A 17,904-nucleotide genomic window follows, 5' to 3' on the forward strand; every position below is an offset into this window, starting at 1 on the left:
GACTGAAGGCAGGAGGAGAAGCGGATGACAGAGGATGAGGTGGCTGGATGACATCACCGACTGGATGGACACGAGTTTGAGTCAACTCCAGGAGTTGGTGATGGACAGGGAGGCCTGGCGTGCTGCAGTCCATGGGGTCACAAAGAGTCGGACACGACTGAGCGACTGAACTGAACTGAGAACCCATCAGATCAGTTGTACAAAATCTGTGACGCCTGGGCTTAGTAATAATATGAGGATGAGAAAGAGAGAATGGAAGGGGAGGCCGGGTGAGGAGCACGAGAGGGAGAAGCAGAGTGTAGGTAGGCACCGTGAACATGACGAAATCCAGTCATGACAACTTGCTGCATCCTCTTCAGTCCATTACAAGCATAAAACGTTTTAGTAAGGAGCTAGGTGAGTTTAACACAAGTATGTTCCTTTTGGAACAAGTTTTCTGTCTAATGTTTTCACTTTCTCCAGGAAGACCAGGAAATGTGCTCCGCTCTGTCCTTTCATAGTAGCCAGTGGCAGTCTCCACCCTCACCCTCACCACAATGTATTATAAAATCTGACTTCTCTTTCTGACTCCTCTCACCAGATGGCAGTTCCTTAAGGGCTGAGAGTGGATAAAGTCATACATCTTTCTCTCTTCAGCTCTTAGCTTAAGGCCCAGCACATGGTGGGAAGGATAATACAGTCGTTAAGAATTTAGACTTTGCAGTGAGATTGAGGACTGAATCCCACTTACCTAGTTATGTAAATTTGAGAAGCCTTCTTAAATGTACTGAGCCTCATGTGATAACTGGCATAATAACACGTACCCTTGTGCCTTCTCTAACATCACATTCCACCTAGAATTTTATTATCTTAGTTTGTTTTAATCTCTGTAAAATTCCTAGATCCCTAGGAAAGGTAACATTTAAAACTGCAACTAGACATTTAAAATTTATCAGGAGTGATAGATTTGATGGACTTTTAGATGGCGGGTGGGGGTGAGAGAAAGAAGACTGAAGGCCCAAACAGACAAGGAAGCTTTTGAAAAAGGTAAATAAGCGTAAAAAGAGGGGTGAGGGTGAGATAGCTTTTCTCAGTTTCCTCATCTCTAAGATGGGGATTATAACAGCATCCAAGGTGGTTGTAAGGATTAAATGAAGAATTTGTAGTTTTCAAGAAATATTAGCTGTTCTTATTGTTGTTCATAAAGATGCGCAGAAGACAAACATGACCCCATTCTCAGTTTACTTTTTATATTATTTCCAGACAGCACATGGATTTAGCAGGGAAATAAGGAAGCGTTATGAGTTATTTCCTATATTTTAATTTTTATCCACTGCCCACAGGGGTGCCTCATGTTTTCAAAGCAGAATGAAGAGAAGCAGCCACAGGTTGCTATTACAAAAATACCACATACTGGGGGGCTTAAACCGCAAACATATTTCACAGTTCGGGAGGCTGGCAGGTCTAAGGTCAAAGTTCTGACATATTTGGTGTCCAGTAAGGGTCTGCTTCCTAGTTCATAGGTGACTGTTCTCTTATGGGGCAGAAAAGGTAAGGAAGCTCTCTGGGGTCTCTTTTATAAGAGAATGAATTCCATTCATGAGATACCCCCCTCATGACCTAATCATCTCCCAAAGGTCTCACTTCTTAATACCATCACATGGGGAAGGGTTAGGATTTCAAAATACAAATTTTGGAAGGACACAAACATTCAGCACATAACATTGATCATAGCTCTGACTTACTGAACAGAGCATATTACATTGCAACTGTATGTTAAAATATAGTTGAGCACTTAAAACATCCTGGTCCTTTTTCTTCCAGAGCACAGAAATGCCCATGTCTCTTTCTCTTTTCTTTCTTTCTATTTTTTTTTTTTTTTTTGAGAATTCGTGATGCCTATGTTTCACAATAAGAAGGAGATACAGAGAACAATTTAGTTACATAGATACTCTACGGCACATATTTTTATTTTCAAGCATTTTCATGTAATGTCACTTTTATCTTGTCTAAAATGTATTTATTTTTAAAGTAGGTCCTTTTTAGTCATCTATTTTAAATACAGTAGAGCGCACTTGTCAATCCCAAACTCCCACTCTGTCCCACCCTTCCCCCCTGGTAACCATAAGTTCATTCTCTAAGTCTGTTCCCTGTCTCTTTATAACAAGATTGAATACTCTGCTTCACCAGGGGAGGTGAATAGGCCTTAGGAATTCATCTTGATATTCCTTTTCTTACAATAGAAACAACAATAACTACCTCAGAGGATATGAGGATTTTGGAATTCCAGGATGGATAGCCATTCTGTTAACCAGAATACATTCCTCATGTGTAGCATTGCTCTAGGGAGAATGGTCAAGATTTTCCTTCAATAAATCCAAATAATACATAACAATTCACCTTTGGTGGGATCTCCAGAAATGAAAGCACAGACACAACTTGAAGTGAACATGGAAGAAGAGACAAGATGATTGAATGGAAGCTATTTCTAGGTATTTTAGGGTGAAATGAACTCATGGTAGAAATAAGTAATGGAAAAACTAAAGAAGTAGAAATTGATTGGATGAAATAAGACAATTAAATAGGGGGATCTCCAACTATCTGGAGCACACCAAGTTCAAAATAGCTGGTCAAAACTGACCCTTATTATCTCATTTCAAACCATGTGATTCCTCCCTCAATCAAAGATACAAATTACATGTTATTGCTGGACACTCCATTTTTATTTATTTATTTATTTTTTTTGGACACTCCATTTTTATTAAATATGGGATTGCTGGGGCTTCCCTAGTGGCTCAGCAGTAAAAGAATCTGCCTGCAATGCAGGAGACTCAGGTTCAGTCCCTGAGTAGAGAAAATCCCCTGGAGAAGGAAATGGCAACACTCTCCAGTCATCTTGCCTGGGAAATGCTATGGACAGAGAAGCCTGGTGGGCTACAGTCCATGTGGTCGCAAAAGAGTCAGATACTACTTAGCAACTAAACCACTGAAATATATATATAGTACCTTAATCAGAAGTGTTGCAAGGTGGCCTGGGTACTTCTTTAGAATTGTCTTCAGAAAGACAAGTTACAGATAAATAGAGGGAATTTACAGGGCAAGAACAGCAGGGCAAGATAAGGTTATAGACACCTTATCTTGTTCCAGATTCTCTATACCAATCATAAAGGGAGAGACCACTGACTATCAGAAATTGTGGCCTACCTTGATTCTGGGGCTTGGTGAGAAAAAAATTATCCAAACTTGGAAATAAGCCAAAAAGATTACTATCATACTATTATATGCCTGCCTATCAACAAATTGTCTGACAAGTCAGCCCAAAGGTCATCTGCTTCTGGGAGGGAAGAAGTTCATTCAATTAGATATTATCTATGTTTTCCCCCTATGAGTAGGGGGCTATCAGCAACAGGACAAGTTCTCCACAGCTGAACCAGCTTTCCATCTGTTTTTGCACAGCTTCAAACTAAGGATAATTTTTACAATCTTAAGTGATTGGGAAAATATCTAAAGAATATTTTGTCACAGGTGAAAAGTATATGAAATTCAAATTCAAGTGTCCATAAGGTTGTACTGGAATACAGCCAGGCTCATTCAACTAGATATTGTCTGTGTTTTTTAACTTCACACACAAGGTTTGCAGACCTCTTACCTAAGGGCTGTAACTGTGTTTTGTTTCTTATTGATAAGGGTTCAAACTCTGGTGGTAGTTCTCTTACATCAAAGCACCTAAGTTGGTCAAGATCACCTAACTGTGAAGCACCATATAACCCGAGGTCTCTGTGTCCCTGCAACGGTTCCCCTCTGAATAGTGAACTATCAACAGGACAGTCAGCAGACAAGCTCCTAGGAAACCACATTCAGGAGGAACTCCCAGCCTCCTGCCCTTTCAAAGGAGCACTCGAGTCTTCCACTTGGCCATTTCATTTTGTGATTTAAAAGAAACAGAAGAAAACTTTACATTCCAAGAAAATTTAAATCTTGGGCAAATAATGAGTGATAATTTTTACTGTTTTAAGTAAACAGGATATGGGAAGCACCCAGTGATGTCTGAATGAAATTATACTTGTGTGGGGTTTCAGCGTTTTACTGCTGTAGGGAAAAAAGGAAGTTCACCCCTCCACAGCCATTCTCCCACCCCCAAAGAGTAAAATCTTTGCAACATTTCTGTCTATCAGAACATCACTGTCACCCTGCATCTTGTTGAAGAGAATTCAATCCATCCAGGGAGTTTAAATTGGATTGTCCCAATGGAGGGCTGGTGCAACGTGGCGGGGTCGGGGAGCGGCGGGGGAGGGGTGTGCCCAACTAGTGTTGAGTGATGAAAACAGAAATCCGGATTCTGAATCTAGTTGAATCAGACTTTGATCGGGGTGGTTAGGGTTGAAGTTGGCCCTGGCCCTGTGGACCCAGGCTGGAAGTTAAGGGACGTTTTATCCCCTGGAAAACCTGCCCCAGAGCCAGAGTCTGTAGGTCAGAAAGGTTATCATTATCCAGCAGCACGTTACTCTGTTGATTTTCTGTCTGTCATCCCAGAGTCTTGGGCCAACCCCACCCCTGCTCTGTCTCCAAAGACTTAACAGAAAGGAGCAAACCCCCGGTTGCGTCGCGGGGATGAGACGAGTCAACCGCACCCCGCCCCGCATTCGCAGCTGGAGGCAGCCTCAGCCAAGAGCCTGTCCCCTCATCGCCACGATTCTCCCTCCCCCCGAGAACTTCTGGAACAAGATGGGCCTGGCTCTACAGATGAGGCCGAGCTTGCCGCGGATACGAGACGGAGCCAGAAGCGCTGCTCTTCCTTATCGGGTTCTTGCGAAAGTTAACCGAGCCAATGAAAGTGCAAAGCACAATCTGGAACAGCATAAACTGTCAATCAACGGTCCCCGTTATTATCACTATCGTGAACCCGCTAGCTACAACTCGGGGCGGGGGCGGAAATCAACGTAGAACCGAAAAGGCCTGCAAAAGAGGCGGGAGGCGGGCATCTGGAGTTGAGGGGGGCGGGGGAGAGCCCACGCCAGCAGCCAATCCAGCTGTCCCCGGGAGGAAGAGGAGGAGCCACCGCCGACCCCGGGACCTCCCTGCTCAGTCCCGCGCCGCGCGCCTGCACCCGCGCCGCTCCTCGGTTCACCGCCTCCATCCCGAGCGTGGCCGCAGCTCCTTCCTCGCCAGATATGTCCTCATGTGCCACTCCCGCTGCCGTGAAGGTGAGATTGGTCGTCCTGGCCGCTGCGATCCTCCCTGACCTGTTCGCTCTCTCTCCCGTCCGGGACACAGCGCCAGCGCCGCTGGGCCGAGCGCCTAGCTGGTGCGCCCCCGCCGCGGCGGGGAGGGTCTGCGGCTGTTAAGCCCGGGGCGGCGAGCGAGGGACCGGAAACCATTGCAGAGTTTGCCATTGCCCTGCCATTGGTCTCAGCTGCTCACGCAGGGCGAAGGCATGCCCTTCGGAGAGGGGCCGCGAAGGTCCTGCAAGTACCTTGCTAGGCAGATGGGTCAGGCTGGGGCTGGGTGTGCCACGTGGGTGGGCACCTACACCCCCTGAGGGTCTCCTCCAGCCCTGAGCCCGGCCCGATTTAAACGCTTCCGCTCTGACTTGGCCCTCTGCCCGCGGCCCACGTGGGAAAACTGCCTGCTTGCTCTTTTGCAAGCTTCCGGCTTTTTGTTTGTGTTCTAAACGTAGGCCTTCTCTGCTTTGGGGACTCTTGAGAGTTTCTTACAACACGGAGATGGAGTTTAGGAGTACCGGGCCGCTCCCTCTTTGGAGGCCTCTGGCTTTAAACTGCTTTGTTGTTTAGTCGCTAAGTCGTGTGGGACTCTTTGGGACCCCATGGACCACCATAGCCCACCAGGCTCCTCCGTCCGTGGGATTTCCCAGGCAAGAATACTGGAGTGGGTTGCCATTTCCTTCTCCATGAGATCTTCCCGACCCAGGGATCAAACTCCCGACTCCTGCTTGGCAGAGAATTCTTACACCATTGAGCCACCAAGGAAGCCCAAACTGCTTTGTGGGCAACCTTGAAAGGTGAAGATCAGTTTCCTTGTACCCTCGGTCCCCAGGGGTCTCCGTATAAGGGATCATTGTGCTGTGGGAGCTTTGACCAGAGGAAGGCCCTAGTTCTGAGGTTTGCAAGGAGTTTCCCTGGGGCTTTTAAGCACTTCTTCCTGTTGGTCCTGGGTGGGGAAAGAATGTTGAATTACAGTCCACAGAAGTAAATTAATGACCAAAGTTAACATCGCTTTCAGGCCTGACCAGCTAAGAGGTCAGTTAACTTGTCTGGCTTTAGACGTTCTTGGCTGATGAGATAGGAAAGTCCATGATTCCAGTTTTGTGGAATCGGTTTTCAGTTACCCCTGGAGAAAGCAAATCTGTGGTGAGTGTGTACTCAGCCAGAGTGATTACCTTAATAGGCCCTTGCAGCTATCAGACACTAGATGAAAAGGGGGTGGGGTGGGCAGAGTTGCAGTCACACTTAAGATACTAAATTCCTTTTTCCATTTTGAAAAGAATCTTGCATTAAACAAGTATTTGTAGACTGCCTCTTCCTTATCAGTCATAGAGAACAAAGCAGAATTTTTATGATGCTCTTTTTCATTTCAGTAAAATGGGAACCTTACTGTTGGGTTTGCTGGGACATTAGAATTGTATTGTCTTTTAGCACATGGCTGAAACTTATTCAGTGGTAGTGCTTCCAAGTGAGGGAGCTGAGATTAATTTTGATTATCTTTTTTCCAAAAATTAAATTAGGTTGCAGCTTTCAGTGGGCAAGCAAGGAACTATTGCCTTTCTCTTACAGGAATACACTCAGAGTGACATTAAAAATAGAGAGGGGTGATATTTAAAACAGTCTCACTTTAACCTTGTTTGGCATTCTCCCTACCACACAGTTTCCCTGTAAAACTAGTGCAGTGCATTTAAGTGCAGAATGGGCCCTGTGATTAGAATTCCCATATAAATATTGAATGATGTATATTTGTTCCTAGCCAGCTGCTGAATATAAAATTAATAGGTACAAACAGTGCTGGGCCTGCCTGCTGCTTTCTCTTTGATGTCAGAACAGGTGAAAACTTTGCTGTTGCAATTCCTTCATTCCTACACCATTTCTGCCAGACTGTTGAGGCACCATCCTATATAAAGAACAAGAGATGCTAATGTCCTGAGCAAAATAAGCTAATGAAAACTGTACCCTAGCCCCAGATCATCAAATGTAGAGCTAGAGTGTTCCTTAAGACCATATAACCACACATACCTCTTTTTTCAGAGGCCCAGAAAGATCACCTAAAGAGTCCAGAATTACACAGTTGGACCTAGACAGTGATTGAACTGGCGTAGACATTCCACCAGTTAGATGCTGTGAGCCATTTCTGAACTCTGACATGTGTGGTCCCTGTGCCCTGTTTTACTCTGTTGAGAAAGGCCATGCAGCTGTAAGGAAGAGGGGGTATAAAGTATGTCCATAAGCAAGCAGCCTCCCAAGCGCCTTCTAAACACTCTCGCACGGAATTAATAGCAGCCATTGTCTGAAAGGACCTCAGAGATACCATATCCTACAGCACCAGGCATGGGCAGGTGGCACGCTTAACCATGCGGAGGGTTTGAACCAGTCTTTGCCATTTTGAGGGGCTCCTTTAATGGGCCATGGCTCCCTTAGGCAGCTTGCCCAACTTTTACTCTGAGAGATTAAAAATCAATCTTGTTTACATGATTGCTGTGACAAGGAGGGAATGTGGTCCCATCATAGTTGGGTAGTGGGCTGTAAACAAAATGGTATTGAGGGGGATGATGGGCAAGTTATGGAGTGTAGACTGTGGAGAACAGGCCTTTGAAGCTCTCCTTTTTGCTGGCTGAGTGTGGACTTTCACACTGAAAGTCCTTGAGTGTCCTTAAAAAACTGGTGGACAACCCACAGACCCCAACTGGGAACGAAATGACAGTGAGCCTTTGTTTTTTGCCTAGAGACCCAGGGACAGGACGGTTCCTCCCTTAGTAGAACTGTCCTGAGCATTGCTGGACATAAAGACATCTGGGTCCCTTCTCCCCGCGAAATGTGGTAGCACTCCCCCCAGTCACGGTGACAGCCAGAAATGTCCCGGCGGGTTCCCAGGCACCTCCCAGGAGAGCCTCGGTACTTGGTTGGGGACACCTGAGGCAGAGACTGCCTGGTGAGGAGACGACACCGCCAGGTTTGTGTTCTGAGTGGCAGAGACAGACAGAGATAAGGGGCTTGTTGTTGTTGCTTTAAGGAAGGCTTTTTTTATTTTCCTTTTGCTGGAGGTGAGAAGGTGTATAGAAACAGTGGCAGATATGAATGCATTATTTCCTTTGATTCTCATAGTTGTATGGATTAAGGAACGACCAGGGCTTACCTGGTGGCTAAGAATCTGTCTGCAATGCAGGAGACCCAGGTTCAATCTCTGGGTTGGGAAGATCCCCTGGAGAAGGGAATGGCACCCACTCCAGTAGCCTTGCCTGGAAAATTCCATGGACAGAGGAGCATGGCGGGCTATAGTCCATGGTGTCACAAAGAGTCGGACATGACTGAGTGACTAACACTTTGACCTATTAGAATAATACCTTGACTTTGCAAACAGAGGTGTATTAAATTAAAACCGTGTTGTTCTGAATCTGCAGTTATTTTGGATTAGCGCCCCACCCTGAGACCTCAGTTAATTTTAAGTACCTGTTCAAAAACCCATTCTCCAAAAATAGTTAAATTCTGCTCAATGTCACTAATCATCAAAGAAATCCAAATCAGAATCACAATGAGATCACTTCATACCTGTCAAAATGGCTATCATCAAAAAGTCGACAGGACTTCCCTGGTGGCCCAGTGGTTAAGGACCTGCCTGCCAGTGCAGGGGACATGGGTTCAATCCGTGGTTTGGGAAGATTCCACATGTGCAGCAGCTGAGCGCCTGCACCACAACTGCTGAGCCTTCATACCTAGAGCCCATGCTCCCCAGCAAGAGAAGCTACTGCGGTGAAAGCCCACAGGCCACAGGGAAAAGTCGTAGCCCCTGCTCACTGCAACTAGAGCAAAGCCCACAGGCATCAATGAAGACTCACACAGCCAAAAATAAATAAAGGGTCTACAAATAACATGTTGATGGAGCAACCTCAGTGCTCATCAACAGATGAATGGATAAAGAAGGGGTGTGTGTATATGTATATATATGCACAGTAGAATATTAGCCATAAAAAAGAATGAAATTCTGCCATTTGCAACAGTGTTGATGGACCTAAAAAGTATTAGGCTTAGTGAAATCACTCAGAGAAAGACAAATACTCTTTATCACTTGTATGTGGAATCTATGAACAAATGTCTATAACAAAAAAACAGACCCAGAGAACAAGCTCGTGGTTACCAGTGGGGAGAAGGAAGGGGGTGGGGTAACATAAGGCTATAGAATTAAGAGATACAGACTACTATGTATAAAATTTAAAACCAACAAGGATATACAACACAGGAAAATATAGCCAGTATTTTGTAATAAGTTTGAATAGAGTATCATTACAAAAATTGAATCACTTAGCTGGAACTCCAACACTTTGGTCACCTGATGTGAACAGCCAACTCATTGGAAAAGACCCTGATACTGGAAAAGACTGAACACAAAAGGAAAGGGAGGAGGCAGAGGATGAGATGGTTAGATAGCATCACCAACTCGATGGACATGAATCTGAGCAAACTTCAGGCAATAATGAAGGACAGGAAAGCCTGGAGTGCTGGAGTCCGTGAGGTCGCAAGGAGTCAGGCATGACTTAGCGACTGGACAACAACAATGCTATACACCTGAAACTAATATTGTAGAATAATTGTACTTCTCACATTTTTTAAATGGTCAAATTCTGAGGGATTAGGATTTAGAACTTCAGCATATGGATTTGTAAGACACAGTGGCATTCATAAGCATCACCTACTAGGGTGGCTTACAGAGAAGGGCCTCCTGTCAGAGTTGGAGCCGCTGGCTCTCACCATGGACCATGTAGCAGGTTCTGGACAGGCTCCCAGACTGAGACATTTGGCCACGCTCCCTGTACAGCTGACCTTCCAAGATTTTGCAAGACTCTGGCTAGAAGGCCTCCCAGTGAGGTCAGCCCATTAAAAGGAGGACTTTTGCCTGCTGTATTTTCAGCCCTGTCAGTGGTGACCAAAGCTGAAGGACTGCGGTGCTCAGAGCAGGGGTTGCCGCCAGCTGGAGCTTTGGCTCTTCCCTCATCGTGGGCTTGAAGAACTCAGAGGCAGCCCATCTCCCTGGCAGGGGCTAGTCTTACCTGCTCAGGGTTATGGTATTTTTGAGAGTGCCTTCATGGAGTTCTAGTTTCCTCCATGTAACATTTCCAGGCTTCAAAGTGGTGATGAGTGGTTGTTGAAACCAAGTGCTGCTTCTGCTGCTAAGTCGCGTCGTGTCCGACTCTGTACTACGACCCCATAGATGGCAGCCCACCAGGCTCACCCGTCCCTGGGATTCTACAGGCAAGAACACTGGAGTGGGTTGCCATTTCCTTCTCCAATGCATGAAAGTAATAAGTGAAAGTGAAGGTGCTCAGTTGTGTCTGACTCTTAGCGACCCCATGGACTGCAGCCTACCAGGCTCCTCCATCCACGGGATTTTCCAGGCACGAGTACTGGAGTGGGTCGCCATTGCCTTCTCCGTGAAACCAAGTGAGGTATGTGAAATCAGTTGCCTGTACCAGGGCAAGTGCACAGAGAGTAGGGGTTAGCATGAACCCTTCTGGCATCATTGGCAGTAACCATTCTTGCCAGGTAAGCCAACATTTAGATAGAATGCTTTCACAGTCTCAGAAGTCAAGCCCTCTCTTCTTTTTGAAGAGTCTGACTTGGTCTACAAGTGGAAAAAAAATGTGGGCAGAATCAACTTAATGTTAAAATCTAGCAGTGGCCTTAAATGACCAGGGGATTCTTATTTCTGAACTTTATCTTGTGTGGTGAAGAAGTCCTGGCTGGGCAGAATTGGCCCAGAAATTCCATCTCAGACCTTGAACTCTTCTCCTGAGCATTCTAGGTTGCTTGGATGCATGCAGTACCTTGAAGACCTGATAAATATGCATGAGGTCATGGATGGGCTGCCCCTTCCATTCTGAGGTGGTTCGCTCAGGCGCCCAGAGTTGCATTTCCATGCTTGTTCTGTGACTGTGGTCCAGAACTTGAACCGAGCATCAGTTTCTTCCTAAAATGAAGACAAGTTTCTAATTGTTACTATTGTTCAGTGGCAGTCATGTCCACCTCTTTGCGACCCCATGGACTGCAGCACATCGGGCTTCCGTGTCCCTTACCATCTCCCAGAGTTTGCCCAAGTTCGTGTTCATTGCATCAGTTCTAATAGGGTAGGGTGTTATTATGGATTCCAGGGTATATTAGGAGGTAATACATCATAGTGGTTGAGTATGAAAACCTGGGTTCCTAGTCCAGCTTTGCTGTTTATAATTTGCTCTTTGGAAAAATTTCTTAATTTTTGTTTCTCTTTCCTCTTTTATAAAGTGGGTATTAACATTACAGGGCCAATTTTACAGGATGACTGTGGAAAGTAAATGAAGTAAGGCCACTGAAGCGCTTAGCACAGTGCCTATGGTGTGTAAATGAGAAGACGCAGTTCCTTTATCAAGGCAGATACTGCGTTGACCATTTGAATTTAGAGACTGGAGGGGATGACAAACACCCTCTCCCAACAACACAAGAGAAGACTCTACTCATGGACCACCAGATGGTCAACACTGAAGTCAGATTGATTATATTCTTTGCAGCCAAAGATGGAGAAGTGCTATACAGTCAGCAAAAAACAAGATGGGGAGCTGACTGTGGCTCAGATCATGAACTCCTTCTTGCCAAATTCAGACCGAAATTGAAGAAAGTAGGGAAAACCACTAGACTATTCAGGTATGACGTAAATCAAATCCCTTACGATTATACAGCAGAAGTGACAAATAGATTCAAGGGATTAGATCTGATAGACAGAGTACCTGAAGAACTATGGATAGAGGCTTGTGACATTGTACAGGAGGCAGGAATCAAGACCATCCCCAAGAAAAAGAAATGCAAAAAGGCAAAATGGCTGTCGGAGAAGGCCTTACAAATAGCTGTGACAAGAAGAGAAGCGAAAGGCAAAGGAGAAAAGGAAAGATATTCCCATTTGAATGCAGAGCTCCAACGAATAGCAAGGAGAGATAAGAAAGCCTTCCTCAGTGATCAATGCAAAGAAATAGAGGAAAACAATAGAATGGGAAAGATAGAGATTTCTTCAAGAAAATGAGAGATACCAAGGGAACATTTCATGCAAAGATGGGCACAATAAAGGACAGAAATGGTATGGACCTAACAGAAGCAGAAGATATTAAGAAGAGGTGGCAAGAATACACAGAAGACCTATACAAAAAAGATCTTCATGACCCAGATAACCACGATGGTGTGATCACTCACCTAGAGCCAGACATCCTGGAATGTGAAGTCAAGTGGGCCTTAAGAAGCATCACTATGAACAAAGCTAGTGGAGGTGATGGAATTCCAGTTGAGCTATTTCAAATACTATAAGATGATGCTGTGAAAGTGCTGCACTCAATATGCTAGCAAATTTGGAAAACTTGGCAGTGGCCACAGGACTGAAAGAGGTCAGTTTTCGTTCCAATCCCAAAGAAAGGCAATGCCAAAGAATGCTCAAACTACTGCACAATTACATTCATCTCACACGCTAGCAAAGTAATACTAAAAACTCTCCAAGCCAGGCTTCAACAGTATGTGAACTGTGAACTTCCAAATGTTCAAGCTGGATTTAGAAAAGGCAGAGGAACCAGAGATCAGATTGCCAACATCCCCTGGGTCTTTGAAAAAGCAAGAGAGTTCCAGAAAAACATCTACTTTTGTTTCATTGACTATGCCAAAGCCTTTGTGTGGATCACAACAAACTAGAAAATTCTGAAAGAGACAGGAATACCAGACCACCTGACCGGCCTCTTGAGAAATCTATATGCAGGTCAAGAAGCAACAGTTAGAACTGGACATGGGACAACAGACTGGTTCCAAATCGGGAAGGGAGTACATCAAGGTTGTATATCGTCACCCTGCTTATTTAACTTATATGCAGAGTACATCATGAGAAATGCTGGGCTGGATGAAGCACAAGCTGGAATCAAGATTGCTGGGAGAAATATCAATAACCTCAGGTACGCAGATGACACCACCCTAATGGCAGAAAGCGAAGAAGAACTAAAGAGCCTCTTGATGAAAGTGAAAGAGGAGATTGAAAAAGTTGGCTTCAAGCTCAACATTCAGAAAACTAAGATTGTGGTATCTGGTCCCCTCACTTCATGGCAAAGAGCTGGGGAAACAGTGCAGACTTTATTTTTGGGGGCTCCAAAATCACTACAGATGGTGACTGCAGCCATGAAATTAAAAGACGCATGCTCCTTGGAAGGAAAGTTATGACCAACCTAGACAGCATATTAAAAAGCAGAGACATTTACCAACAAAGGTCCATCTAGTCAAAACCATGTTTTTTTCAGTAGTCATGTTTGGATGTCAGAGTTGGACTATAAAGAATGCTGAATGCAGAAGAATTGATGCTTTTGAACTGTGGTGTTGGAGAAGACTTGAGAGTCCTTTGAACTGCAAGGATATCCAACCAGTCAATACTAAAGGAAATCAGTCCTGAATATTCATTGGAAGGACTAATGCTTAAGCTGACACTCCAATACTTTGGCCACCTGATGCGATTTGAAAAGACCCTGATGTTGGGAAAAGTTGAAGGCAGGAGAAGGGGATGACAGAGGATGAGATGGTTGGATGGCATCACTGACTCGATGGACAGGAGTTTGAGTAAACTCCGGGAGTTGGTGATGGACAGGGAAGCCTGGCATGCTGCGGTCCATGGGGTCATAAAGAGTCGGAGCGGACATGACTGGACTGAACTGAACTGGGGAATGACAGAATTATGCCACTGGTGCTTGGGAGTTTCATCGCTTAGTTGTACTTTACCGTGCAACCAGCAGGTGGCGACTTTGCCACATCTTTTCACTGCGGGCCTCCCTATGCAGCAAGAAAAAGGTGAGTGATTGAATTCCCTGGTTTGGCTCAGTTGCTACACTTGTTCTGTATCCCTTATAAGATAATGGGTTTTCATAAACCACTGAAGCCATTTTGACTGGACAGGCTCTCCTACAGAAAATTCCAGTACTAGAGACCATATCCTGGCCTTTCTGAGTTGTAACAGCTCTTGTTTTCACACCCAGTACTAAAATAAATGAAATTAAAAGACGTTTGCTCTTTGGAAGGAAAGCTGTGACCAACGTAGACAGTGTATTAAAAAGCAAAGACATCACTTTGCTGACAAAGGTCTATATAGTCAAAGCTATAGCTTTTCCAGTAGTCATGTACAGATATGACAGCCCATAAAAGACTGAGCTTCAAAGAACTGATGCTTTCAAATTATGCTGGAGAAGACTTGAGAGTCCCTTAGACTGCAAGGAGATCAAACCAATCAATCCTAAAGGAAATCAATGCTAAATATTCACCGGAAGGACTGACGCTGACTCTCCAATACTTTGGCCACCTTATGTGAGGAGCCGACTCGTTGGAAAACACCCTGATGCTGGGAAAGACTGAGGGCAGGAGGAGAAAGGGGTGGCAGAGGATGAGATGGTTGGATGGCATCATCAAGTCAATGGACGTGAATTTGCGCAAACTCCAGGAGACAGTGGACAGAGGAGCCTGGTGTGGTGTATAGTTCATGGTGTTACAAATATTTGGACACGACTTTGCAATCGAATAACAAACTAAATCTTGCTCACCAGGGCTGAGTTAATAGCTACCTAGTGCATGGTCACTATGCAGCCAGAGTGGTATGGGCTGAAGCTTGGGGCAGCTGAGGGTGGGCTCCAGGGCACTGAACTTTAGAAAGACCCCAACTGGCCTTATTCAATGCTATGGTGCTGGGCTAGCTTGCCTAAACAGAGAGTGGTTTCACAGCCAAGTCAGGTTTGTTTTGTCTATACGAGTGTGAGTTCATCGTTAAATCCAGAATGGGAGATGCCTTGGCCCGGAGAAACAGCCAAGTCAAAGTGGTAGTATTTTTTTAAAAATTAGAAAGAAACCCAAAAAACCACGAAGTTTCCATCCGTAGCAGAATCCCCAAAAGTAGGCTGAGAGTGATTTCAGAGTCATCAACTGAATTTAGCGGTCTAGGTGATGACATGGGCTGGACAGTTCATTACATCCCCTACCCATCCGAGCTATGATCTGTGATGCTTTGGAAGTACATAAAATGATAAAATGGAGATGCCAGCTGGAGGAAGGGTTAGGATTTCATAAAACAGTGTGATTTTAAAATTTTCTACTGAACTGGAATGATTTAAGCCTACTGACTTAAGTGAATGAACACTTCCATTGATTTGAAAACTGCGATACTGTACTGGTTAGTCTTTACCTATGATTAACACAGCAGAAAATGTTGAATTGCTATACGATATTTAACCTGTTGTGGTTTCAACAATGTGCCACAAGGTGGCAGCAACCTCAAAAACTGGTTTAGCCACCTGATGTGGGAGTGCTTGCAAAGTACTGTCATAGAACCTGATTTTGTAAAAATCTTACTCAATTGTGCTTTTTCTTACTGTGTGGATGTCTTTTTCTAGGAAATAGAACTAGTGAGGTAAAGGCTTTCCCACATATTAGTACAAATCAACTTGTGTAACCCTATCTGAAAATTATTTAATTTGGATATTCAGTTAATTCTTAACTTTGAAAATTTTTTTCTCAAGGAGCTTTCTTTCGTTGAATAGAAATTTTACTCAAGTGGCAATAGATTTAAAGCTGTTCATTGAAAGAAATGCTCAGGTGACTTTTCATTAGGTTTCTAGCAATGAGTCATCTCTGTAGCTTATTGCTGACAATTTAATATTTTTCCTTTAGGAAGTATCAGCCCAGGGAAACCTTGCTAATGATTTTAGCTATTTAATTTTTAGTTTACAGTTAATCAGTTATCTTTGTCATTGTTATTGTTCATGTGTCTTAATCATCAAATTAGATTAACTCTAGAGGGTAATATCAGGTTTTTTTTAATTCAAATTAACCCCTGAGGGTAAGCACAATAAAGTTAATCTCTGGAAAATGCAATATAACACTTAAAAGTAATTTCGGACTATAGCCTTTGAATTACTTATATTTCCATATATATGAATGATAGTTGGATTTCATAAATATACATGAGGCTAACTTTAAGTGCTTTTCCATATTCCTCTGTGATCCTTTACAGCTCTAATTTTAGTGGCATAGGAAAGAAAATCTCTCATTTCTTCACAAGTAGGGTAATGAGAAATCCTTACCAAATAGAAATACTGTTTTCTATCCTAGTTGTCTTTTGAACATTTATTCCATTACTCACTCAATAAAGATAATAAAATTGGTTAGAAACTACTTTCTCCAACCATATTTACTTATCTTTATGTTTGGTTTTATAACTTAAACTAGTTAAAGTACTTTTCTATGCTAACTTGTTATTCAGATAGTCAGCAAAAATGTGATTTAGTCCAAAAAGGTGACTCATGCTTTAGTTATTTCTCGAATACAGAAGGCTTTCGAATATTTGTTGAGTAAATGACGGCTTTTCAGTAATGCTCAGATTTTTAAAAATAATTTAGGGCTTAGCAGGAATGGAGAAGAGCATATAAGTATGGATAAATTAATTTGCTTAAAATAATGAATTTGTTTCTACTGAAAATGATCAAATGTGGTATTTTTTTTTTGTCTCCTTTAGATTGGAGTAATTGGTGGAACAGGCCTAGATGATCCAGAAATCTTAGAGGGAAGAACTGAAAAATATGTGGATACTCCATTTGGCAAGGTATCCAGTTTGTGGAGACATACTAGCTTTTTTCTTTTTCCTTGCTAGCTTGATTTTTTTAAGTTACAAAAAAATTTTAATTGCTTTTGTCTTGGCAGCACAGGGCTGCCTGCCCCAGGTGGAGAGGGGCCAGGAGTTCTGCCAACTGAGAAGGTGTCCCTAAGGATGCCTAGTACTTGACTACCGAGAACATGGCTTTTAAATACGTACAAATAATTTCTTAATTATATCCCTAGAAGCCAGATGCTCATTTCACACACAGGAACTGTACCCTCTAGATCCGTGCATTCAAATCAGCTTCTAATTTGGGGCCTGTCGGTCATGCCAGAGTCTTTAACAAACAGGAGGAAATATCAAATGGTCTTTTCTTAGTAAACCCTGGCTCAAGGGGGGGCTTTCGGGGGGACTGAGAACACAACTGCAGAACTGAATTGGAAGTAAAGCATTCCTCCTTGTCTATTAAGAGGAGGCGGTTTAGTTTTCCCAGACCATGCGTCATCCAGCCAAGGGGGGGGTGTCTGTCTTCTTCTAATTCCATAGGGATACTTCCAAACATGTGGTTCCTCTGATCCTCCTACAAAGATCCCTGTATCTGGTAATCCCAACCCAAATCCTCCTTTTCAGCCAGGTCCTTAGATTTGATCTCTCATCCTCCCAAGTCCTGCTGTCAGCTTGCTGACATGTTTTCTTAACCTCCTAGGTTCTCAGACCTTTATCTGAGACCTAGTTAACACAGCGAATGGTTCCAGTACTAAGTTCATAAACTCCCTGAGAGTGGCCACCTACTCCTTTTGCATTTCACTCTCACACCTGTTCTTGAACCTGCCAAATACCCTTGACACATCTGTGTATGATCAGTCTGGCATCAGAGTCCCCAGCGGTGCTTGCTACAAATAGATCTTACTAAGTGTTACCTACCCATGCACCCTTCTCAGTCTTACATGTCTCCGTGCTGGTAGACAGCTCAGTAAGTACTGAGTGATTAAGTTGAACCATCAAATCTAGACTCTTACGTCTTTAAAGTATATCTTCAGACCTCAAGTTTCTATGAATCCTACTGTAGTCGAGCAATTGACA

At 43.8% G+C, this 17,904-nt stretch overlaps 1 protein-coding gene across 1 annotated transcript in view; it reads left to right on the forward strand.

The window, feature by feature from the left end:
• The first annotated feature begins 5,027 nt into the window (after window positions 1-5,027).
• LOC122453049 (methylthioadenosine phosphorylase) overlaps window positions 5,028-17,904 on the forward strand; it is a 42,949-nt gene continuing 30,072 nt past the window's right edge. The window contains exons 1-2 of the mRNA XM_043486903.1: window positions 5,028-5,183; window positions 16,741-16,827. Coding sequence (XP_043342838.1) covers window positions 5,151-5,183; window positions 16,741-16,827 — 120 coding nt within the window. The 5' untranslated portion in view covers window positions 5,028-5,150. The remainder of the gene's footprint in view (window positions 5,184-16,740; window positions 16,828-17,904) is intronic.

Source organism: Cervus canadensis, chromosome 14, assembly GCF_019320065.1.
Source record: "Cervus canadensis isolate Bull #8, Minnesota chromosome 14, ASM1932006v1, whole genome shotgun sequence".
Taxonomy (NCBI): domain Eukaryota; kingdom Metazoa; phylum Chordata; class Mammalia; order Artiodactyla; family Cervidae; genus Cervus; species Cervus canadensis.